This window comes from Vulpes vulpes, chromosome 2, assembly GCF_048418805.1.
Source record: "Vulpes vulpes isolate BD-2025 chromosome 2, VulVul3, whole genome shotgun sequence".
Taxonomy (NCBI): Eukaryota; Metazoa; Chordata; class Mammalia; order Carnivora; family Canidae; genus Vulpes; species Vulpes vulpes.
In genome coordinates, this window is record NC_132781.1 from 163,123,413 (window position 1) to 163,149,507 (window position 26,095).

A 26,095-nucleotide genomic window follows, 5' to 3' on the forward strand; every position below is an offset into this window, starting at 1 on the left:
CTGGAAGCGTCAGCTTACCTGAAGTCCTTCAGCTCCTGCTTGCCACCGCTGTCCTCCCTCCTGCTGTCACCCGGATCGGCAGCGGCTGCCAGCTGGAGGCTTCGGGTGACCGGCCCCCCACTCCGTTCTCTAGATTTTACATTGAACCGGTCTGTTCTTTTCTTACTGGCCAGAGCGGATTTGCTCTGCAAGACGGCCTTGCTCTTCTGTACCCTCACGTGCAGGCTCCGGGACGTCTTGCTCGAGAGCTGAGCGGAGTGACTCTTGGCCACAGCTTTGGGCTTCTTCCCATCGACATGCGTTATTTTGGCCATCCGGATAGGGCTCGAGTTCCTCAAGGAGGAGCTGGGCTTCTTGGACTTCACCGAAGCCGCAAATTTGACATTCTGCTTGGACCTGAAGGACGAGGACGGCAGCGGGCCTGGCGCAGGGCCGGAGCTGCGCGCTCGGGTCTTGCCCAGAGGAGCCTGCACGCTCTGCATCTTAATCTCGGCGTCTGCCGTCCGGCGCCGGTGGCCGCTGCCGTTTTTGTCGCTGCCGGCAGGTGACGCGTGTCCGCCTTTCTTGGATGAAGGCGACACTTTTTTTTTGGACGGGGAGAGCGGCTTTTTGGGACAGCTGAAGGCGGCGTGTTTATTCAGGCTCCCGATGTACGTGAACTCCCTGTTACAGTAGGGGCAGATGTGCGAGGACGACTCACAGGCGGTTTTGAAGTCGGCCTTCTGCTTCGCAGATTTGTTCTTTTGAAGGATTGCTTTCTGGACAAGCTGGTTCTTTTTCTTCAATGCGTTTAGTTTGAGCTTGTTCGAGGACATTTTGCTGAGCTCGACGCTGAAGTTCAGTCTTTTGGGCTGTCCCATCCGTCTGAAGGCGTTCTTCCCCGAGTTGTCTAAAACCACCACACCGTTTTTGGGCTGTACAGTCTGTTTTAAGGGGACTGGGTTTTTCTTGGGGGTATACCTCTTCTTGTCACTGGCAGAAGCACACGCCAAGATGTGTTTGTGTAACTCTGGCATGTTGTCAACACCTTTCCCACACTTTGTGCAGCGAATGGCAGTGGTGAACGTCTGTGGAATATTGTGGGTAGTGAAATTTGTGGCCGTCACGCCGATGCCCATAGGGTTTCGGTGATGGTACTGAAATGGGGGCGGCTTAAAGCTCGGGTAATGCTGATTGAGGCCCAGCCGGACATCTGGGTCTTTCGTCTTTATGCCAGAAGCCATTATTTTTATGGTCGTGTAAAGCTCTTCAGAGGAATCATTAAGCTCCTCCTCTTCTTTCGATGCTTCTAAAGGATCTTCCGGCAAACTCTGCATATGCTCTCTGTGGGCCTTGCTGGGATCAGTGAAGTTCTGGGGCCTCAGCGTGTCACTTTCAAACTCATGGTGGGTGCACACCTTGTCTGGGTGGAGATCTCGCTGGTGCTGCTGCAAATTGCACAGAAATGCAAATTCCTTTTTACACACCGAACACACAAAGATATTCCCAACTCCATGAAGCAAGAAGCGATGTTCTGACAGGTCAGTTTTAGCCTTAAAAAGCTGCACACAAAATTCACATTTGAAGGGCCATTCTTCAGCATGGACAGATAAATGTTTGGTTAGATCTTTAATGGAAAGAAAAGGCGATTCACAGACATTGCAGACAAAGTTTTTGTTGAATGTTTCCTGAACAATCTCCTGTTCGAGTGCAGACTGGGGTTCTTCCCTGGGTTTCAGATCATCATTCTCTAGTTCCTCCTGCTTGAAAGTTATCATGGGGAGAGAAGCTTCCAGATTATCCCCAGAGGAAACAACAGATGATACGGCTGAGAGCGGTGGCGGCGAGGGGGAAGAGGAGGAAGACGAAGAGGAGAAGGAAGACGAGGAAGACGAAGACGACGACGAGGAAAGGGTCGGGGGTCCCGGCGAAGCAGCAGAGGTGAGCGGCTCCACGGAAGGAATGGGAGAGGGTGACGGAGACACTGTCGGGGAGAGAATGGGAAGCGGGGACTGCACGGTGGCATTCGAGAGCGGAGAGGGACACGGATGGGGAGACGCCTCAGAAGAGGGGGCCGGAAGAGGGACGGTGGGAAGGAGTGGAGGCGGTGGCGTGGCAACAGTCAACACGGGAGGACAGGCTGGGGGGGAAGAGGGGTGTGTTGGGATCAAGAGAGGAGGCAGCTGCCCAGAAGCAAGGGAAGAGGCCTGTAGGGCAGGCGAGGAAGGAGAGACATCGGGTGGGGACTCAACCACAGGGGCAGATAAACTCGAGTCCGGGCCAAGGCCAGGGTCTGGCTGGGGGTCCAGGGATTGACAAGGACTCGGGCTCCGGGTCACATCTGCAGTATTCTCTACAGGTACATCAATGCCATTGTATTCGTTGAGAAGAACCTTCTGCAGCATGCAGGTGGTTGGCTTCTTTTTCTTTATAGCACTGCAGGCTGGCTGCACCAGATGGTTTTCTTTGAACTCCTTGCCTTCAGAGTCGCCACAAGGCTTCTTATGCACACTGAGATCTAATACAGATTCCCACTGGACCGGAGTCTTGCCCGTACCCTCAGCCTTCTGTTTCACACCGCTGGATAAATCCAGTGGCTGCTGGTTGCACACATTGCTAAAAGCAGAACTGGCTGCCCACTCCTTAGATACTTTATATTCGTCAAAGCATGGTGGGCTCACAGTTTCTCTCTCCTCTCTCCCAGATAAACTCCACACAGGTGAGTTGCTATGACTCTCTAATTTGGGCTTTTTGGAACCTAGAACTCCATCACTCCACGCTGCTTTGCCTTCGCTTTGCTTTCCAAAGTCTCGAAGGGCAGGACTATGTTGTGGGGAACTGGGTGGAGAGCTGGTCCGCCGCTTAAACCTACTCGAGGTCACGGGGAGCATCGATGCTGGAGCAGACACACAAACAGGCCCTAACTTCGGTATTTCAGTCGCTGAAATGCCCCCAGGAGGAGTTAGCTTGTCCTGGGTCTGAAGAAGCTGTTTGAGCTTCGATGACAAGTACACATTTTTCTCCTTGTGGAAAGACACCGCCTCTGACGTGGATATGCTGAGAGGCAGTAAGGAACACGAGGGCACCGAGGGGTCAGGCTCTGTCTCAGCTTTGATTTTCGGTAGTGCGGGAGGACTTGCTGTTCTTCGCTTCTTGGACTCACTGTTGGTGCCCCCGGAAGGCTCCTTAGGAAGATCCTCTGCTATGGAGGCCTGTGCCGTCTTTACATTTTGGGTGATCTCCACCGTAACTGGAGTAAGCAGACAATTTATCCCATACAAGTCCGCCGAGCTGGACTCCATCTCGATGACATCACAGTTACTCGTGCTGCTGCTGGTCTGAATTTTGCCATCAATATAGAACTTTAAGTTTTCAGAGATATTGCTGGAGATATCCATGATGTACACATCATCTGCCTCTCCGTCCTCCTCCGGCTCCGTGCTAGGCACATAGACACTCTGGGCAGGTGGGGCCTGCTCGGCAGGGGGGTGTGGCTCCTCCAGGAGGCCCCCTTTCCGCCGCACACCCTTGGGAATCAGATGGCGCTCGTGGACTCTGCGCTGATGCCGCCTCATGTTAGTATGCGTTCCAAAAACCTTCTTACAGTATTTGCATGGATGAAGCTCTTTAACTTCCCCATTCTCTTCCACAACAGAAGAACCGACGCTTTCCTGGGGAGCTTTCTCTGAATGCAGGAGCAGAGAGTCTTGCCCGAGACTGGAAGGCAGCGAGTCCTCTTTCGCAGCAACACTGTCTCCGGGTCCTCTGCCATCAGCGGGGTCCTCGGATGGCTGTAGAGGGAGGCTGGGCTTCCGCTTCAGCCCTGCCTCGTGGCGCCGCTCGTGCCGCCTCCTGTTGATCTGTGTGCCGAATGCTTTCCCGCAGTACTTGCACTTGAAAGCATGATTGACCGTGGATATGTGGATGTGCATGTGACGTTCCAGCCCCTGTTTGGTCGTGAACTTCCTTTCACAATGCTGACACGGAAACAGAAACGTCTCAAATATATCACCATTGGCCTCTTCCTTAGCTCTGGGAGTTCTGGTAACAGGTGGAAGCTCTAGAGAGCCCACAAGAGTTTCTTTTGAAACATGTTTTGGTTCTTCTAATAAATCTTCTGGCTTCTCATCACATCGTATTTCTGGCTCTTTTACAGAACTTTCATTTGGCATGTCAGCTTCTTCCTCCCCCTCTTCCTCCAGCTCGTCATCTTCATCCTCTTCCTCTTCCTCCTCTTCCTCCAAATCATTCACCTCACAGTTCGTGGCTTCTGGCTTCTCGTCCGGTTCTGTGTGGGGCTCACAGGCAGTGGGGGGGACCACTAGTTCTGGAAGCACATCCTGACTAGCCGCCTCCTGAAGAACGGCTGTCTGCTCCACTGCTGAGGCTGAAGGCTTCTCGTCCTCTTCCTTGGGACCTAGAAAGCACAGGGAAACAGAAGCATGGGCATGAGGGCAAAAACAAGCCACTTCCTAATCAATTCTTAGTATTCAAGTGGTTTCTCTTATCACCCAAGATGCGTAGAGGAGCATATGACCAGCAATAAAAAGCTCTACCTTCGCATTTATAAAGCCGTATTGGCTAGGAATCCCATTATGTTCATTCATTCAACAAATATCTACAGAGCGCCTGCTACACACCAGGCAACACGCCGTGCGGTGAGGATACGTACATGAACAGAGGGTGCCCATGTGGAGCTTTGAATCTCTTCTGTAATCAGTCACACACATATAAATACAATTCTGTTGACAGAAATCGTAGTACTTAAACTGTGTTGGAGGGGCGCCTGGGTGGCTCAGTGAGGTGAGCACCTGCCTTCAGTTCAGGTCATGACCCCGGGGTTCTGGGATCGAGTCCCACATCAAGCTTCCTGCTCAGCAGGGAGTCTGCTTCTCTCTCTCCCTCTTCCCTCCCAGTGCTTACTCTCTTGCATGTGCTCTCTCTCTCTCAGATAAATAAAATTTTAAAAAAAAAATTAAAAAGAAAAAAAACCTGTGTTGGATATGGACACAAAATTGGATTTGGGACCAGCATGTGATATTGGATATTAGGAGTCTTGTGAATTTTAATTCCTCATGATTCCAAACTGAAGCTAGAAAAGGGCTAAGAAGGGTGGACATTTTCCAAGTCTAAACAAATTATTAAGAACTCAGGAGCTGTGGAGAAAAAGGAACTTTCATGCACTGTTGGTGGGAATGTGAACTGGTGTAGCTCCTGTGGAAGACAGCATGCAGGTTCCTCAAAAACTCAAAAATAGAACTACCCTACTATCCAGTAATCGCACTACTGAGTATTTACCCAAAACAATACAAAAACACTCACTCAGAGGGATACACGCAGGGATACATCCCTTCGTTTACGGCAGCATTATTTACAACAGCCCAACTATGGAAGCAGCCCAAGTGTCCATTGATAGTTGAATGGATAAAGAAGATGTGACACACACACACACACACACACAAACGAGTATTATTCAGCCATAAAAAGTGAAATCTTGCCTTTTGCAGCAACATGAATGGAACTAGAGCATAATGCTAATAAGCAAAGTCAGGGAAAGAAATACCACACGATCTCACTCTAGTGTGGAATTTAAGAAACAAATCAAATGAGCAAAGGGGAAAAAAGAGAAAAAGACAAACCAAGAAACAGACTCTTTAACTACAGAGAACAAACCAGTGGTTACCAGAAGGGGAAGAAGAGGTAAATAGGGGATGGGGATTAACAGTACCCGAATCACAAAGGGCAGAAGAATGTACAGAGTTACTGAATCGCTACACTGCAGACCTGAAGCGAATAGAATACTGTATGTTAACTACTCTGGAGTTAAAATAAAAACTTAATAAAGAAGAAAGAATTCAGGAGCACCTCAAGAAGGAAATAAAGACCTGAAGTCACCTCTGAGTCTCTATACCCGGGAGAACAACCCCCCCAACCCCGCCCCAGAGGAAGACAGCGGCAGGCACAGGTGGTCAGGGAGGGACTCCCCAGTTAAGGGGATAGGGAAGCAGAGGCTTAAAGAAAATGAGCCATGTGAACATCTGGGGGAGGGAAGCCCTCCAGACAGAGGAAACAGACACGTCAGCTCTGAGTCAAGAAAGTGTTAGATGTGTTCAAAAAACAGCAAGAAGTCAGAGAGGCGGGGGCGGGGCGGGGGGGGGGGGGCAACTGAAAGAAAACTCTAGGTGGACAAGGATGGGGGCAGGGAGAGGTAGTGGGAAGTGGCTGGACACTGGGTAGGTTTTGAAGGTCAAAAGCTGACAAGGTTGCTGACTGGTTGTGGAGGGCAGGGGAGGGAGGGAGGGAGGGCGGGGTCAAGGAGGATTCCACAGGACTGTAATAATCCTATTTACTGAGAGACTGGGGGAAAGTAGGTCTGAGCCCCATCCCCCCTCTGTGAATGTGCCTGCGCTTGGGGGGGGGGGTGGTCAAGAGTTACTTTGGAGGTGAAGTTTGTGATACCTAATATACCTCCAAGTAGAGATATCATTAAGTGCTTTTTTTTTTTTATAGGACTCAAGTTCATCAAAGAGGCTGAACCCAGACCATCCAAGTCCTCAAGCCAGAAGTGGTATTTGGAGTGTGGAACTAACTGCACGAAGCCGCCTGGGGAATGAATGCAGAGACAGGAAGACCGTGCCCCCACATGACCCAAGGGCTCACAGGTCAGAATGGCCAATGAGGTGGTCTGAAGAGTAAAGAAAGTTCCAAAGAGCGATCCACTGTGTCTGGAGCTGCAAATGGGCTGGCAAAGAGCGGGACAGAAAACTAAACATCCAATTTACCAAAGTGGAGGAGGTTGGGGATTGTGACAAGAGTTTTAGCGGAGGGATCCCTGGATGGCGCAGCGGTTTAGCGCCTGCCTTTGGCCCAGGGCGCGATCCTGGAGACCCGGGATCGAATCCCACATCGGGCTCCCAGTGCATGGAGCCTGCTTCTCCCTCTGCCTGTGTGTCTCTGCCTCTCTCTCTCTGTGACTATCATAAATAAATAAAAATTTAAAAAAAAAAAAGAGTTTTAGCGGAGCAATGGGGACAAGTGCCTATCAGAGTCCAAGAGCAAGGAGACAGAGAGACTATGGTGCAGCTATAAAGGAGAGCAGAGAAGTGGCTGCAACAACTCACCGGGACAGCAAGGGACTCTAAGACAGGCACTGTCACGAACCCATTTAATGCTGACAGTGCTGCTTTCTCCATGGTACCACCTGAGTCCCTGCTCAATTAGGCCCCTTTTAAGAACATTAAACGAGAGTTAAGAAGGGCTCCGTAAAGGAAGCGAAGCTACTCTGACTTCTGGCTCCTCGTCCGGTGTGCAAGTATTTCCCACATGCCAGGACTGGGTGAGTGAGACTGTCCAGACCCTACTTCCCACACAGCTTCCCTCCACCAGCTGATGACGCAGCCATAAATTAAGGGCCACGCTCTGCCAAGGAGCCTACAGGAGGAAACCCCAGGAGGTCCTGCTGAGCCAGGGCAGGCAGGCTTCCTGGAGAAGGCCCTGGGCGGGGCTGAACCTGAAGGTCAAGGACAGGAGAGGAAAAAGAGAGCAGGAGTAATCAAAGCAGGCACACTCTGGAGATCAGTGCAGACCTCCCCGGGGCCGTGGGGACCCACTGAGGTACTCTAAAGCAGGAGCCTGTGTCAGGGAGGTCTGGCTGCAGTGTGGATTACAGATTGGGAAGAGGACACCCCTGGAGGCAGGAGACCACTTCCAAGGCAGGGGGGGGGGGGGGGCGGGGGGGAGGGGCGGGTGTGTGGCTACACTAAGAGAAGGAAATGGAAGGAAGCAGTGGACACAGAAAAGATTTGCCAGACTGTCAGAGCAGAGACCTGCCAACAGGCCCAGTGACCACCTGGATGTGGGGAGGCGGCACTACAAAGGCCAGCGGGTCCCAGCTCTACAAACACCACATATTGGTGCAAGCTCACCCAGGCCTCACCCCCTGGCCGCTCAGCCTTACTGTGTACCTGCCTGTCCACTGTGACATTTATTGCCTCTCTCCCTTCCAACAGATGGGCCTTCTCTTCATTAATCCCACCAGTTCTCCACCGGGACACCAGTCATTTAATGGTGCTGGGAGCAAACTCCCTTTCCAAGTACATTTTCAACAAAGCCCCGGCACGTTGCTAAAAAACTCAAAATGAGACAACAGAAAATGAAAATAACACCTCTAAGGCTTAGAAATTTTAGAGTCCATTTTTAGCCAAAATCTGTGGCTTCTTTTACTGGGGAAAAAAATTTTTTTTTTCCTTTCCCTGTGATTGGTAAACAACCCCAGACTTAAAACTGTCCAAGATAATACGGAGCAAAACCCACAGAGCTCTACTAATTAACCAGTAAGGCCCACACCGTGTATGTACACATTCGATGACATCTGTTGAGTTTTAAAAATAAAGGAAGGTTTGGGGCGCACATGGAAGAGTCTGGACTGTTTGCTCAGCTGAGGACAATGCAGAACATTCAGGAGTGGCTGACAACTACCCTGTAAGGAACCAATCACACTTTGTCCAGCTACTCCAAACACAGGTACAGCATGAGGTTCTTTTCTTCACCAGACCTAATATTACATATCAGGAATAAATGTCTCCAATTACTGAAGGCTACTGGATTTTTTTTTTTTTAATTCTGCCACTAAAAGCACTGAGGTTCTTTAGTATTTGTCCTGTTGTTCAAACAAAGTCTTAATTAGCAAATCTGCTATGAGCATGCAGAACTTAGTTTCATAAGGCTCTAGGAAATCAACCTGCCTGTTCTTGCTTCATAAAATGCCACAGGAAATTATAATCCTTTATGAATGTCATCACTGCAAACAGTGCTGAAATAAAGCGGTTTGTAAAAAGGCAGCCAAAATATTCTGTTCGGTTTGTTTGTTTGTTTCTCCCCTACAAATGTTTCTTGAAAGAGTCACAAGCGTTATTTTGAAATTTGCCTGTTTGGGTCACTACAAACAATCCTTAAAAAGCTCCAGGCTCTGCATGTATTTGCCACATAACAAACTTAGACACGCCTCCCTCACTTCTATTACCAACGGTCTCAGTGTGGCAGCTCAACTGCAAGGAGCACGGAACCATCTGCCTTTCTGATGAACTTCCCATCCAGCCTCTCTCTGAATTCTCACATCATGGAAGGCCTAGAATGTCAATCCTCAGAAGGGACTACAAAGAAGAAAATTTGGTGTGGAGAAATACAAAGAAATAAAAATAGGAATTTAATTTCTAACAAACAAACAAACAAAAAAACCAAGAACGCTCTTCACTCTGCACACTTTTCATGCCGACACATAACATCAAAGGTGTTTTGAGACTTCAAGTACATTTTTATCTGAAGTGCAAAACATAACAATATAAGACTATCAATCATAAGTACACAGCGAGATAAAACAGTAGCAGAGTAGACACTGATGCGCCCATCCCCCAGCTCAGTGATGGACCAGCGTCAGTGATCCAGGGCCTTCCAGAGCCCCTGCCTGCCTGTAGGACTTCTGTCACCAGAGATTTGTTTCGATGGTTTAACTATTTATAAATGTGATCATACAGTAGGTTTCATTTTATTTTAATCAGGGAATAATCTCATTTTTAACAAAGAAGGTCTTTTTTAAGGAGAGGTGGGATGTGGAAGGCTCAGTTCACCATGTTAAATTCAGATAGCCTTTTGCTGGTAACCCTTAAGGTTCTTGGGTGAGCCTCAGAAGGGCATCCTAAGGAGAGTTACAGTAACTAGCGATACATACCCAATCATACATGTCCAACTTCCAAGCTTACCTTCTGCAGAATCTCTCATATTTGCAGAAGCAGAATCTGGCTCGCCTGTCTTCAGCTGCAGGTCGTCAGTTTTGTTTGCTTTGTTTTTACTTTCCTGGGATTTTTTCTTCCCTAAAATACAACATTTATTTATTTACTTACTTACTTACTCACTATTACCCTGAATTCTTGAAAAAGACAATTTCTAATCTAACGACAGCAGTTATCAGATCAGATTTCTAAAGAAAGGAACAAATGATGAATATGAATACTTTTGTCATGTCAGAGAAAAACAAAACAAAACCATAAACCCTGTATTTTGGGGCATTTATTCCCCTAACAAACTAATAGATCATCTATTCTAGAAAAGTTAAAAATACTGATGTCAGAGGAAAATGAGAGAGATACTTTCAATACCACCCAAATAAGGACTGGCAAGAGTCTGATGATTTGTAAGAAGCATACTGGGGAAAAATAAGGCGGTATAACTTGGGTCCCTTTTTGTTAAGATATGCTTATCCATAACTATCAAAGTGAAACACCAAAAGCAGGCTCCACTGAATTGCAAAGGATGCATATTGCGCAGTGGCTCAAATATCAAATGCAAAGTAATTATGAATAATTCACTGTCAAGCCGGCATGAATTCTGAGGGTCCCCAGGGACTCGACTCCAGGTCCAGTACAATTCGGGATTTCATTAACAACTGGAAGAATGGAACTCAGGAAACACTAACTGCATTCCAACCAATACCACAGAGTTCAGGAGGTAAGATTAAAATGCAATGCACCTCTGACAAGCTGGAACAATGAGCTCAGGTCACCAAGATATTCAATATGGATAAGCAATTCTCTAGAAAAGCACTAACACTGGACGTTTGGCAGCTCAGTGTCTTTGGGATTTAACCAGAATTTGTGGCCCCCCCTTTTTTTTTTAATTTTTCTTTTTTTTTTAATTCTAAGTTTCTTTTTCCTGGTAACTTGTTTTTCAGTTTCCAGATACAGAGCAGGGTACTCTTCATCCTCCCCAAACATTTCTTTCCCCTCCCGAAATGCTCTCCCCATCAGGCCTCACAGAGCTGTCCTTTCTCTTTCAGAACAAGCCTCTTGACACCTTTTTCTCTGAACTAGTAAAATGACAAACTGGAAACCACTCACTGCTCCTGGAAAACAGTATTCTCCATAACAGAACATCACTACAGAGGAGCAGAATTAACTAAAATATAGACAACACATGAAAATGAGGTGAGACACACAAATAACATTGAAAAGTTCATAACGGTTAAAAATGGAAACATCAATTATAAAGCAAATGCTAAATCCTAAAAAAAGCACCACCAGATTTTGATAAATACTGAAGAGATGAAACAAGGGGGGAAAGTACAAAAAAACTCAATAATCGGGCATTTAAATGGTCAGTCTTAAAAAGCAAATTCTAAAATACCATTTTAAATCCCTAGTTCTTCAGTCTGTTAAAAAAAAAAAAAAAGATGCTTTGATGCTGTCATTATGTAAGAGCTCGCTCGGATAAATTCCTGGTAACACATCCATCCCTCGTTTCCAAAGGCATCTAAAATGGAACTCAGGACACAAACACTTCTCTGAAACCATATTCTGGTGGGAACAGAAGCCCGAGAGCTTCTAGGTGGGAGGATTATAATCCAATCCCCTCTGTAAAAGGGAAGGACACAAAAACACCTTTCACAGGGAAAGAAGTGACCTCCCCCTTGTAATTCTTTTTCCCTTTGTCACCCTAAGGGCACTAAACCTCAATCTGATGACAAGACTCCTGAGGAATTCACCTGTGCTTCAGCAAGTTTGAATTCTATCGATTTTCAATCAGTTTTCTTATCCTCACCATGACAGACGCCCTTCCCTGTATGTGTTGCCCAGTCCATATCAGACTACTGGTGGCAAACACTACAAACATAAATGATTACTGGCTACTAACATATAGTTGCTCTAATGCTGCAGTTCATGTCTGTGGAAAACCACGTGAAGGACCCCTGGTGCTCTAGGTTGCTGAAGTCAAAAGTTATATTCCGAAAAGTTCCCTGGATCACAGACACAAAAGTGTTGTAAGACATCAGCGCCACCTCATATACCCCAAAGAGCCCAAGGAATGGCCCTTTCTTAGCTCTAACTCTCTACTTTGTACAGGTCTGAGCTTTTGAAAGAAGTAAAAAATAGAGATGCCGTATAAACTTGACCTGTTATGGAAAAATCTTACATACATTTCAAAAAGTCACACTGGGAAATTTAATAGAAAAACAGATGTCAGTTTGTTGTAATACAATCCCGTACAAAAGCAACTCGAAGGGTTTCTGCAACCTCTCAAGTGCTATACAAAGCTGGTTAGCAGGTCTTCCAAAAACTGGCCTATCTGTAATCAGAATATTAAATAAGTGAAGTTTCTAGATTTATAATAAAACAGCACAACTGTAATGATACCATTCACCAATACGTATTTAGACTGAAATCACACAACTATCGAAAAGGCCAAAGCACTACTTGAAGTTTCATTCCTTGCCTAAAAGGATATTAAAACACCTTAGCTGATACTGAATGTCAGTTATATACTTCTGGACTCTCCAAACCTAATCAGTGAGAAGGGGCCCCCTCGCCCAACTCCAGGGGCCCTCTTTAAAAAACAAGACCAGGAAACCTTGATCCCCTGCCCTGTGAAGAGAAACCACCTGAAGCAGGGACATGAGCATCCTATGCAGAGGGCCACAGGCTGCCTGGGCGTTCCACGAATGATACCCTCTGTCGTGGGGCCTGTCTGATGCACTGGAGGGCGTTTAGCAACATCACTCGCCTCCACCCATGAGATGCCAATAGCATTCCAACTTTTAACTGTGAAAAGCCAAAGTCTCCAGACATGGCCAAATGTCGGGGGGGGGGGGGGGGCGGGGGGGGGGGGAGGCTCTCCCCAGGTTAAGAACCACTGGGCTGAACCAATACAATACTGGCCACGAAAGACAATAATCGGGGCTCTGCAGTCTATATACTTAAAAATTTTTTTAAAGTATTGGAATATACTAGTAAACTAGTGATAAAAACAAAAGGACAATTAAACATACTCCCAAGTCCCTTTGGGGAATGCTGACAGACTTAGTTCATCCTGGAAATGAGTCTATCCTAATCTAATTCTCATTCACTCATGAGTTTGAGATTAGCCGACACATGAAATGATCCTCACAATCCTAATCAGAACCACCTAACTAACCCTCGCATTACTTCCCATCAGGACCGTAGACTAGAGACGAAGGGGCTCTCAAAAACCACCTGTCCTGCCTGCTATTTTGAGAGAAAAATGAAGGCCAGGGCCCCAGAGGGACTAAATCATCCGTCTACGGGGGAACAGACATGAGGGCCCAGGTGTCCCGACTTACACTTAGGCATGCTTGGCGTCACTCACAAAGCCAAACACTGCCATGACAGGGCGACAGGTGGGGGAGCCTGCTACATTTCCTTAAATGAGTAAACTTCTCTTCCTGATGGTTTCTATTCTACTTGTCATCCACAAAAAGGGAAAAACAAAAACAAGCCTAGAACCAACAACCACCTGTGAGGGCCCTGACCAAGGGGCACGGGGACTTGTCTGTGTCTGTGAGGCAGGAGGCGCCTCGGGAACCCGGCCGGCTGAGCCCGCTGGGAGCCTGGTAAGTACACGTGTGCACTTACCATCAGGTTCCTGAAGGGTCCTACATAGAAGCTACTGCCAGCTGCGTGCTCCACTTGGTCTAAACAAGAAAGATACAGGAATGAAACACCAGGAAAGTGAAATGGAAATGCCAACAAAGAACATAACGGGGGGACAGGACAAACCTCATGTATCTGAGGAAAAGAAATACACACACAGTTATGAAGAAAACGGAATGAAACAGAAGGAAAAGAGCAGTTACCTACTGCAGCAAGGTTCTCACGCACAAAAAAAAAAAAAAAAAAAAATTTATCTTTAACTGTGTTCTCAGCCACTGACAGGAGGACCTGCTTGGTATACTTACTCTCAGGCCTATACCACGCCTGCGCTGCAAAACAGATGTTCTTACCACTCACACACATTCTGCTGAAGACCCGGAAGTCCCCGTCCACGCCTCTCATCTTACAGATATCCAAGGACCAGAGACGGGAAGTCATCTGCCCAAGGTCACATCACTAAATTCGCCCCAGAGCCAGAATGAACCCCCAAGGATGATAATGCTCAAAGTGTTCTTGCTACTACATTTATGTAAGATCAGTAATAACACAATAAAAATATCATATTCTTTACAAAGCACTTTTTAAGAGAGATTTTATTACAGAGAAAGAACATGTGTGCACATGTGCATTGAGTGGGAGTAGGAGCAGAGAGAGAGAATTCCAAGCAGACTCCCGCTGAGCCGTGGGGCTTGATCCCACAACCCTGAGATCAAGACCTGGGCTGAAAGCAAGAGTCAAATGCTCAACCAACCGAGCGACTCAGGCGCTCCCTACAAAGCACTTTCTTTTTTTAGAAAAAGATTTTGTTTATTTATTCATTAGACACAGAGAGAGGCAGAGACACAGGCAGAGGGAGAAGCAGGCTCCCTGCAGGGAGCCCGACGTGGGACTAGATCCCGGGTCTCCAGGATCACGCCCTGGGCCAAAGGCAGGTGCTGAACCGCCGAGCCACCTAGGCTGCCCTACAAAGCATTTTCTATGCATTTGGTTTGAAACCACTTGGTTTCAAGGGCAAATGAAAGGAAACTGCTAGAGACTTCCGCTGCATTTATAGAAAAGGAACAAGAATCAAATTGGAGTGCAGATCTTTTTCCCATTTCAATTTTACCTGATGTCAGACACACTGATCAGTCAATAGCACAGAACCTCGATCTAAGCAAATATGATTCACCACTACACAGTACCAATAAAATTGGGCTTTCTAGTGAAATAGCTACCATACAGAGAAGTCCAACAGTCATAATGACTACTTTTTTAAAGATAATGTCTAGCATTATACCTCCAGAGCCTGGGATGCAAGTTGCAAAATTAAAATTGCCTAAAGCATCACATAAATAATTTAACCTAGGTCTGGACTGTGTTCTACTGGTCTAATAAAACTGGTCAAACACTAGGAAATTCTAGAGAATAATGTTTCACTTAAAAATGCACAGGCTTTAGAGAAAACACAAAATTCTAGAAGGCGTGCTCAAGTTACATTAAAAATTCATCACAAGAGTGAAGGCTCACACATTTCGTGATTTAAGTGAATTAAATTTAGAACCCTATGTAACTCAACGTGCGCCACCTCCTCACTGGGGAGCGACCCAACTCCAAGGTATAAAATCAGACTTCAGTGCTAGCCCACAGGAGCAGGCCTATCTGCGCTTTGCGTAGGGAGCTCACCACCTTTCTCAGATACACGGTTGATTGCACACCAGGTGAGGCCCCATCTCTGAGCCTCTACCACAAAAGGTCATCGAGAACATGAGCTGCCCTGAACAGGAGCCGCCACAAACTCCCCAGAAGAACCCCCAGAGGAACCCCTGAAGGACAGGCTGTACCTGCTGCCTCCAGTGCCTCGCCTTTCACTGAGCCCTTCATCCCAGCAGCTGCGCCTCCATCCACAACTACCCACTGGAGCCCCACTTTGCACGGTTACCCCTGGCCTCTTGACAACAAAACCCCCATTCGCCCCAGGTTCCCCTCTGCATCTGACAGTTTCATGGGCCTGAACAATCCTCAGATTCCCTCCCCCAGCCTTGTGACACCTCCATCTACCACCTCCTCCTTCTGTTAGCATTCTTTCATGAGATCCTCCTCTTCTCCCTGCCCTCCACCGAGAGGGTCCCTCAGAGGGAAGGTGAAGACTGGACGCTATGTACAAGGCTGAAGAAAGGCCAAGCCCAGAGCACATCTTAGAGAACAAAACAGACATGGGACACGGGAACAATGGGCTTCATTAAAAGGGAAGAGAAGAACCTTAAGATTTGAAGCAGAAGGAGCCTCAAAGGTGGCCTTATCTGCTCCCCAAACTCCACAAACATGCCTCTTGAAGCTTTATCTCATTATAGGAGTTGCCTAAAATCTCACAGCAAGTTGGTAGCAAAACCGGGACTTTCATTCCCATTCGATTTACTACTCTGTCCACTGTGTTCTAGAGGCCTTGCTATGAGTGATACTTTCTAGGCCCTAATTCTTTCACCCTTAAGGAAGATAATTAAGGGCGCCATCTGCACTGCAGGCAAGTTTGAGAAACTTATCATAAAAACAAAGTCGGCATACAGCTTTTCAAATGTCTGAAAGCAAGGCTGTAGCTTTTATGACAGCAGCACTCAGAACGCCAGCTTTAGGGGGAGGTCAGCATTCCACGGGCAAGGTGAAAGGTTTTGCTGGGAGAAAAGCATAAGGTTCAGGGGCGCCTGGCTGGCTCAGTCAGTTGGGCACACGACTCTTGATCTCAGGCACACGACTCTTGATCTCAGGGTTGTGAGTTCAAGCCCCACACTGGGCGTGAAGCCGACCTAAAATAATCAATTAAAAATATTAAAAGCACAAAGCTCATGTTAAATGACTTCTTTACAGGATTAAAACACATGCGTGCGTGCGCGCGCGGACACACACACAATCTATAACCGCAAAGTGAGAGGAAGGGGCATCGATGGATGACGGCAAAGTCACAGGCTGAGAGAATGATGGTGATATTCGTGGGAGCTGGGAACGGGGGCAAAGAGTCAGACCCAGCACCGCCTTCTGTCTGGGGGTGGGTAATGTTCTGCAGTTGGTGTGAGGAGTACAGAGGAAAGAAGCTGGAAACATACGAAAATTACGTTTCCTACAGGAAAGTAACAGTCCATTTCAAGTATTTTAATGTATGTTTAAAAAATCCAGAGGATGACGGGCTCAGTAGGGTCAGCAGAGGTCCCGGTCAGATCGAGCGGGTGCCTGGGCAGCTGGACTGAAGTGAGAGCAGAGCCTCGGAAACCATGGCCAGAGAGGCTCCCCCGGAGGTCAGCCCAGCAGCACCGGGACGGGGTGTGTCCATCAGCTGCTACAGCTGCCCAAGGGGACACTGGGGGAAGACGAGCCACTCCAAGCCCAGTCCCAGCGCTCCAGCTGTTTGCAAGAGAACATTATGAAGTGCAAGACGCCGTGCAGCAACTGGTTTTCATGAAAGTAACAGGCAATACGTTTTCTATATGTTTCTTTTATACTTAAAATAACTTTTACACTTAAAATAGCTTGAAAATGTACCTGACTGTAAAAAAAATTCTGTTAAGCAGCTTGGGCATGATTTCAACCTTTTTCTGTAGTTAAACTCGCCAAGAGAGCTGTCTGTAATCCTGGAGGCAAATTATAAAAATAAAACCTCTCTGGTTTTAAGTTGCTCATAGTATTAAAACAGGACTCTAGGCTTTGCTTCCAACAGAAACAATGGAAAAGTTCTGGATTTTTCAGTGCCTCAGATCCCAGTGTAAATTCCTAGGATGCTTGCATCGCGTGCGGGGGGGGGGGGGGGGGGGGGGGGGGCGGCACACAGTCTTTGCCCCTGTGGAGGGTCTGGCCCACAACTCTTCCACATGCTAGGCTGATGGAAGGAACAGCAAGGATCCCATCTGAAGGGAGCTTTTAATTTCTCTAAAAAAGGCTTTTAGTGGCTTTGTCTGGATAATTCCAAATACCAGAAAAGGCTCCCCAAATAAACTTTAATAAATTCAAATGAAGAAAGCATTAAATTTCCTTACGCTCTTTGGAACCTCAAAGTCTTGTGGCATGAATAAAATGATTTGAGAGACTAACTCAATACCTCTGAAACCTAAACAAGCTGCCAGCCTGTTCTACTTTGTAATTATTTTAATATCTAGGGTTCTTCTCATTGATCTTCAATAGCTTTTATTTTACAGGGGGAAAAAAATGTATCTAAAGTCTGAAAACCATGCATATAAAATGTGAGTTGGCAACTACACATTAACTCCAGTTCCAGCGTCAGTCCCCTGAGGCCAAACGAACAGAGACGGGGAGCTAGGTAGGGAGGTGGTGTGTGGCCTGTGCCTGGCAACCCCCTAACACGGAGCACTCGGCCACACCCTAGAGTACTGGTTATCCTCGGCTGAAGGGAAAGACATTTCTGATAAATTTTACAATGCTACATCCTGATGAATTTAACTGTGAAACTGAGATTAAAAATACTTTCAGGAAGTAAAATCTAGATATAAATCTTGGAGAGAATACACAAAGACAACACTTAAAATCATCATCTACATTTGTTTCCCCAAAAATGCTCAGAGAAACAGCAGTCAAGCCATACCACCAACGAAGGTATGATACCTGTTTATGTGTTCGTATTTTCTAATTTTTCTAGGTGGACATTTGGTTATATTGTGCAAAAAACAAATGAATAAATTATCTCTGAAAGAAATACCTAACAAAGGGAAAATTAACGAGGCAACTGAAAACGGCCACTATTGGTTGAGATTAATATACGCAATTTTATAACAGTATAATTTGGAAAAGGTCTCAATGGTCTACTCTGCCTACACAGCAGAAAGGCCTGAGGTGCTCCCTCTGTTCCCTATCTCCTACCTGTATAGCTTAGTCTAAGTGTCTAGAAAAAAAATCAACATTCACAACAGATACACAGTTAAAGGGGGTGTAAAACAGAAAAGACACTAGTAAACAGCCGACACTGCTCAAGCATTCCTGCTTACCGATGCTAACCTCCTGGCGGGTCGTTTCAACTCTTCTTCCCTGCGCATCACGTTTACTACAAACAAAAATTTAACTTCCCTCCTCCTTTTGAGCAGCCATGCACTTGTATTCTTTTTCTTGTTTTACCGCACTTGCTTATTTTTATCCATCATTATTTAAATCAAAAGTATAATTTAAATAACCATACTGAATGCCTCCCAGGTATAAACAAAGGGTCAATGTGCTGGCAGGCACCCGTGATAATCATGAGAGTACTGTTTCCTGGCTTTTATTTTGCTTCTCCTGAAAGTGTGAAATTAATGTGCCACGTTTTGATAGAGCTTTAAGAAACAGATTATAAAAATGAGACAATCTACAGAGACTCTAAACTATTCATCATTTGGATCTACCATGGGATACTTATTTTTATTCCAGTATAATTTTTAAGACTATCCATCACTACTGCTAAGCAATCTCATTCTCTTCTTTCTGAGACCTCAACTGTCTTCTGGCCTCCTCTACATCTGCGGATGTACCTCTATCAGAGCTTATAAACAGATGCATCACCACTCCACCAGGGAAGAGCTTGGGCCTCTGGAGACTTTTATGCATGCGCACAGACCAGCATACATTTGCCCACTCTGATAACTCAGAATGGTGTCTTTCAGACTCAAGCAGAGAAGGAACTAAAATGTATTCTCCTCATAATTATTTTTTAAGACACAAATTACATTTAAATTCAAGATTTTTTCTAAGATCTGCATCTAAAAACAAGATCATACCAGATAATACAACTCACACTCAGATGCACTGGCCTGTTATCAGAGCTCAATTCTTGCAAGATTAGAATTTTTCCCTCTACACACTTTGTAAAGTTTCTGGAACCATGGTGAAGCAGAAGTATTTTGATTTTTCTGGGGTGCCTATTATCCACAAAGCACTCTGTTAAGAGCTATGGGGAATACATATATATATATATATATATTTGTGTGTGTGTGTGTGTGTGTGTGTATATATATAGATAGATATAGATATAGCTACAGATATAGCAGATATGACTACAAAGCTGTCTGCCCCAAAGGAATTTAAAGTTGAAGTTATACCCAACTTTGTGAAAAGCAAGTCCCTTTGCAGAAAGGCCCTACCTGATGTCAACAAGAAGCAAATATTGAATAGAAAAGATGTTCAAGAGAATCTGAATCTCATTAAAAATAAAAAGAAGGGAGAGGAAAGAAGAGGGAGGAAGAAAACAGGAAGGAAGGAAAAAGGCAGGCCAGGGAGGTGGGGAGAGGGAAGGGATAAAGTAAATCTCCATCCAGCCAGGTAAAGCAAGGACGCAGGCCAGCTGGGGTCCTCCTCAGGAGAGCAGCTGTGGAACCCCAGCACTGACAGGACTATGCCTGCCACATTATCCTGAGTTGATGCTTCTCTCTTTCACCAACACGGGGGTAAAATAACGCCCCCCAGGGAACAAAGAAGCCTAGGAGCAAGGTCTCACCAAGGACTAGGATTTTAAACTGCTGCCTCCTAGGCTCCCTCTCATGCCAGTCACTCATTTCACCTGCTCCCAAAAGGTCCCTGTGGCCCCAAAGTCATAATCTTTCCTGAAAAGAGCTGGCCCCAAAGTGTTGGGGTGGTACTCTGAACAAAACAGGTTCTCCAGGGACACAAACCCAGAAAAACTGAAAGTCCCAAAACTAAATCTATATTATATTGTGCAGCCTTGGGCCATGATCTGATCAAGGAGACACCATCCCGGTTAAGGCAGACAGGAACTATAATAGACACTAGTGACAACTACCTGATACAGGAATCAGGAGGAGTAAATCAGACAATGCATGAAAAGAACTTTGCACAGTGCCTGACACAGACCCAACTGATTCAATAGAATCAATTGTTTGTAAGGATTACCCACAGTAGATTCTACTAAACAAATTACAGAAACCCCATGCCTACAAGCCTAAATTGTCAGCATATGTTCCTTCTTAGGAAGACAATGACATTCTGCTTCCATTAACAATTCCAAATTCATCCATTTGTTTTGTTCATTTGTTCTCCAGTGATTCCCACGATCCCACCCAGATATCACTATGAAGATGTACATGTCCAATGAGGACACAAGTTCAAACACTCACTAATGCCCCCACCAATATATAGTAATGCTCTAACAGAAGCTCTGAGTAGATTTCAGCTTTTTAAATCTTTAACCTACTGATTTTATTACTTCTCACCAACTGTCTAAACATAACAGCTCACTTAGTGGTTTCTTAATCTTTTGGGAAATCTCTGAAAGTCAGGCAACACACCTAAGGCTCCTCCTCTCCAGGTAATCAGAAAGAGACACAACCATTCTAGGAGACTCACGGACCTCTGTGTCACAGAGTCCAGCTGTAAGTTCACCACACATGAATACTGAGGGGTGTACCTGTATGATTCCCCAAAACAGACCCCAATCCTTAGAGCGTTCAATAAAAATGGTGCACAGCAAATCAGGACATCTGTTTCCTTAAAAAGGTTCTTTTCCTTTAAAGTCGGTATTGTTGGCTTCATCGGTAACTTGTAAGAAAATGGCTCTTTCACATTTTTGTTTTTTCCTGACTGCACATCCAGAAACATGTAAAATTACAGATTTCCTAATCTGGCATGTGCAGCATGGAAATTGCTCCCACAGTTACCTTCTGGGTTGTCTGATAATATCTAAGGAAATGTATCCAAAATTCATCCAAAATGTCAACCACACAAAATTCGGTCACAACAGCATGGTAGTCATAAGTGGTTTGGACCACACAGGTAAAACAGAAGAACAGAAGAAAACAGTAAACCTTCATTTGGGCAACAAGCAAACAGTCAAACATGTTTACTTCTGCCCAGGCACATGCAAGAAATCAAATTCCAGGAGCTATCTAATCCACCAATCTATGTAACCACAGGTGTCCCAGTTTGAGTAACTAACTAGTAAAACAAGACAGCTTTTAAGAGAGAAGCAGGTCTCTAGCACAGGAGGAGTTCTCTGATGCCACGATGTGTACCTAGATGCAGATCCAAAGACTGTCTTAGCTCTTACCTATTTTCAATCTACTTAATTCACTTTATGTCATCAAACCAAAATAAGCTGTTAGATGACGTTGGAACTATTCCTTTAATTTTTCGGAAGTGCCACAATAAGCCAAAGAATGGAGAGAGTTACCACAGAGCTAATTTTGCCAGTGCCCACCAATTAAAATGGGATGGAACAAGGTCAGTGTGCCGGGCGTATTCCTCCTACAAGGCTCTCATTTAATGCTCAGTGCAATCCTGCAAGGCAGCTCTCATCCCCACTTTACAGACTTGTAAACTGAAGATCAAGACTTTAGAATAACCTGTCCAAAGTCATCCTATTAACCGGTGGAGCTGGGATATGAATCGGGCCTCATACTTCCAAGCTCCCAGAACTCAAACGTATAGCTGGGCCAGCAGTCTTTCCCTTCTCTCCTCCTCACAACAGAGACACAACGCACCTTTCAGGCTCATTTTAAACAGTCTATCCATTTCCAAAGTACTGGTCATGTTGTATTTAATAGAGAAGCAATAATGAAACTCAGGCAATATACTCATGTATACTGTGTATTTCTTTAGCACAGAAACTGGAAATTGGAGGGAGCACCGACCTAATCATTCTCTGTGAAAACAAAGCTTACCAATTCTGTGTACTTTCTGACAACTGCCCATGAGATTTAGGGAATCCTCTCACTCTAAAACTGAAGAGGGCCAGAAAGAGTGGTAAGCATTACTTTTTCTCGATTTAATATTTTCTACACTTTAGTGCAACCACAAATTGAATTGATCTTGGCACACACGCAGCAATTTACATTTTATATCCTCCATTCTTGAATGTATAATTTTGATGAGATCAAAACTACAAATATCAAGCTTAACACCCAAATTGATCTTGTTATCAACTACATGATCACAAGCAGCAAGGAAGATACTTCCTGTGACAATATATTTAGAAACTAATCAAACTGCTTAACCAAGCAAATTTGGGATTTTAACCCTCTTGTTCAAAAATCCAACCAAGATTGAGACTGTATCTAATTATTTCTTTTTATTATTTGTTTGGAATGCCAATGAGAGGAAAACTGTAACTTCAACTCCAAGGTTAATCCTACAAAAATTATAATCCGCAAATTATAACTGCAGGAGGAGAATGTCCCATGTGCAAACAGCCAGCACCACGCTGCCTGCAGCATAAACCTGGTAGAGAGGAAATGTGGACTTCGGTCTGTGCTGATGCCAACATTAATATGCTCACAGAGAAGGTACCGCCAGAGGCAGGAGGTGGAGGTGGAAGGCCTCATTCCTCACAGGGATCCTCAGACATCCTGCCTAAAACCAGCAGTCACTTGACTACACAGAGAAACGTGGTCTAAAAATCTCATGTTAAAAACAAAAATACAGAACCAGAAAGGCATATTCTACACCTCCAACTGGCAAGAGAATGAAAACTGAAATGAAAAAGTCAAACAGTAAAAAATAAATAAATAAATAAATAACAAAAGGCACAGGAATTTGCATTGTTGCCCATTCTAAACTGCACTGCAACTTCAAACACTGCATAGGATTGGTTTTGGGGTTCTAAACAGGGGTGAACAAACCAGTTTGTCTTCATTTTTGTGGCATGCTGTGGCTCAGGAAATCTACAAAAGACTGCCCCAATAAGAAGGATTAGAAGTACAAGGGGAAAGACTATTTATCACCTCAGCTTTAAGAGAAATGGGGGGGGGGGGGGGGGCAGTAGCCTAAGTAGGTACTTACTGGTTTTCTTTTTAACCAAAGCAAATTCTCCACAACTACATATAACATACAGTAGTTAATTTACTAAGGATGAAATTAGTTTTGGGTCATTCAGACACATTAAATTAATTATTAAGAACATATAAAATGGAAATGTTTTCCAAGTATCAAATTAGCAAACATTTTAGATGTCCTAACCTCAGAAACTAGTGTTGTTATATGTCACACACATACAATATCATTATTTTATCATTAGAATAAATCTCTGGCTTCCAAAACTACTTAAAGACTGTGTACATTAAAATATATTGATATATAATACTTAAAATAACTATACATGTACCAGCTTAGTATGAAAATTCCCATCATAAAATATTTCTAACTTTCAGGGTCTTGCCCAAAAAATGGGAAGAGGAACTAGTTACAGCAGAGGGTTGAGAATGCTGAGAATTTTCATCTTACCCATAATCCCTCAGAACATTTTCTTAATTGTATGTCCCAAGTTTTAACCTTTTAAAACAAAGCTATCTCCTAATACTTAGGGGAAAGGATAGAACAGAAAGGAAATTGCTTTTGGAAAATGAAAGCATGGATCACTAGGCGGCGGAGGTTCTGTCCAGTTGGCCCTGTGTTTGAGGCATGGGGGTGGAGCGTTCATGACCTCAGTTAAAGACTAAATCTTTAAGAAATGGAGTAAAAACAAAACAAAACAAAACAAAACAAACCACTCTTATTAAAAGCTTGAAATAGAAAAGGCCATATTACATTTTGCTACAAATTCAAGAAGTTTCAAAAAAGTTTCAACACTTTTTACATATTCCAAAGACTCTACAGCAGGGTAAATACAATTAAGGAATCAACCCCTGCCCCTCATGAGGAAAAATCACTAGTGCACAAAGGCAGGTTAGGGCAGCTCCTTCCTCCTTGTTTTTTTTCATGCTTTTCCTCCTGAATGAGTCAAGCCCCTAGAATAGGAACTGCTTTAAGAGCAAACAAAACCTCTTAACAAAGTGCTGCTTCTAACAGTTCAAATGAGCTCCAGTTAAAGGAACAGATAAAAAATTAAAAAGCCAACAGCCCCCCCAATAAACACTTTGACAAAACAAAAAGACAAAATCCCTACCATTTTTTGGTGTCACATCATAAGAGTGATAGAAACTAGCAAGCATGATTTATTCCACAGCAAATCAGCACTGCACTTACCACCTGTTTCTACACCTAACTTCTGGAGTGTATGTAAATTAAAGTATGTTCATGATCTGTAACATTCAGCTTAAGAGTTTCCAAAATTTTATTGTAGTCAGTGGAATAGTCCAGTTATTCTCAACACAATAACACTGGTACCGGGCAGCCCGGGTGGCTCGGCGGTTTAGCGCCGCCTTCAGCCCAGGGCGTGATCCTGGAGACCTGGGATCCAGTCCCAGCTGGCGCTCCCTGCATGGAGCCTGCTTCTCCCTCTCTGCCTGTGTCTCTGCCTCTCTCTCTGTGTGTCTCAAATAAAATTAAAAAAAAAAAGAACACTGGTACAGAGAAGGAAGCCCAACATCACGGTCTTCTTGAAATCACCAGGAAGACGAAGCACAAGAGCTCCCTGGTCCTAGAAGTGCCTTCCCCTGCCATCCGCACTGCAGAGGGACTTAGGCCAGGCCAATGTCTCACTCTGCGGCTTCTAAACAGATTTCAAAAATAACATAAAACTTAAGAAAAACGAAATATTCAGAAGAAGCCCAAACCAACAAATGCCATTAAAAAAACACTTAACAGACGAAGGCTAACAAGGGACAAAAATGTAATCTAACAGTGTTTTTAAGAACTGTTTCTTTGAGGTGCTCAAAGGAATACAATAAATCTATTCAATCCATAAACCCCCAAGGCAAAAATAACTGAAGGCATTAGTTCTCACCATAAGTTAGCTTTCTAATACCAAAGGCTTCACTTAATCACACTGCCTTATTATTTAGGATTAAAGTGGGCAATTCTACAGTGAGCAGTGAAAATTCATCTTGGCTAATTAGTGGAGCCTTATAAAACACTGCTACTTACTCAGTATGACTGTCCTACTCAGAAACATTATGAATAAAAACTGGAGTTAGGCAAACAAGGCGAAGCCAAATAACATAGGAGCCAGGTGGACTTGGGCCAACCATGTAAAGGGGGATCAGGAGCCTCCTGACCTTGCAGCACTACGAGCAGGGAGCATCGTCAACGCTGTAGATGGAGCACTAAGCACAGCGCCAGGCACACGTGAGACATGCCAACGAGTAACTGCTGTTCACGCTCACCCTCAACAGAAAGCAATGATCCATCACAGAGTGATAGGATGTGCAGGAAGTGTCCAATCACGAGATGTGTCCGCATCACAATATACCATAAGGAATGAATTCAACCCAGAACTCTTGTATTGCCTGACACTGGTTTAATCGGAGCGCTAATAAAGAAAAACAGCTGCTTTCAGTATTCATCATTCTCACTCCGAGGAACAACAGTAGCCTTTCCGAGTAACTCTCGCTTCTCTTGTCATTCACATTCCCTGAACTGTGTCAGCCAAATTATTAAGATTAATGAAATCAAACTTTAGAACTGTCCTTGGCAGCCTGTGAAATATGAACAGGTCACATGAGTGCCAACACGACCAGGCTAGCCTAGCCTAGCCTATCTGCAACCCCAACTGGCCGACCTTTCTTTCAGCCTAACGTATGGAGAACGTGCGTCACGGTGCACTGGGAGTGTTCACCCAAGTCCTCACTTCTTCACAGGCAACCTCAATAAACTCCTTTCTGTAATTCTACTAAGTTCATGTGTGTAACAGCCCCTCTGTAAACCAGAACAGGAAACCACCTAGGGAAAGGAAGCACTCAATGAGTTTTAAAAACAATTAATCCATAATTCTGAAAAAAGAACTTAGTACTCCTATTTAGGGAAAGCACAGAAGATTGCATTTGGTTTCTGTTTACTTT

General features: G+C 44.8%; 1 protein-coding gene across 10 annotated transcripts in view; it reads right to left on the bottom strand.

The window, feature by feature from the left end:
• PRDM2 (PR/SET domain 2) overlaps positions 1 to 26,095 on the bottom strand; it is a 119,907-nt gene that overhangs the window by 33,738 nt on the left and 60,074 nt on the right. For 9 of the 10 annotated variants that reach the window (XM_072751151.1, XM_072751147.1, XM_072751148.1 and 6 more), the window contains 2 exons: positions 9,738 to 9,848; positions 19 to 4,396 (listed from right to left, as the gene is read on the bottom strand). In XM_072751151.1, coding sequence (XP_072607252.1) covers positions 19 to 4,396; positions 9,738 to 9,848 — 4,489 coding nt within the window. Of the gene's footprint in view, positions 1 to 18; positions 4,397 to 9,737; positions 9,849 to 13,400; positions 13,458 to 26,095 lie in introns of those variants that run through there. The other variant, XM_026011950.2, reaches the window with a different exon arrangement.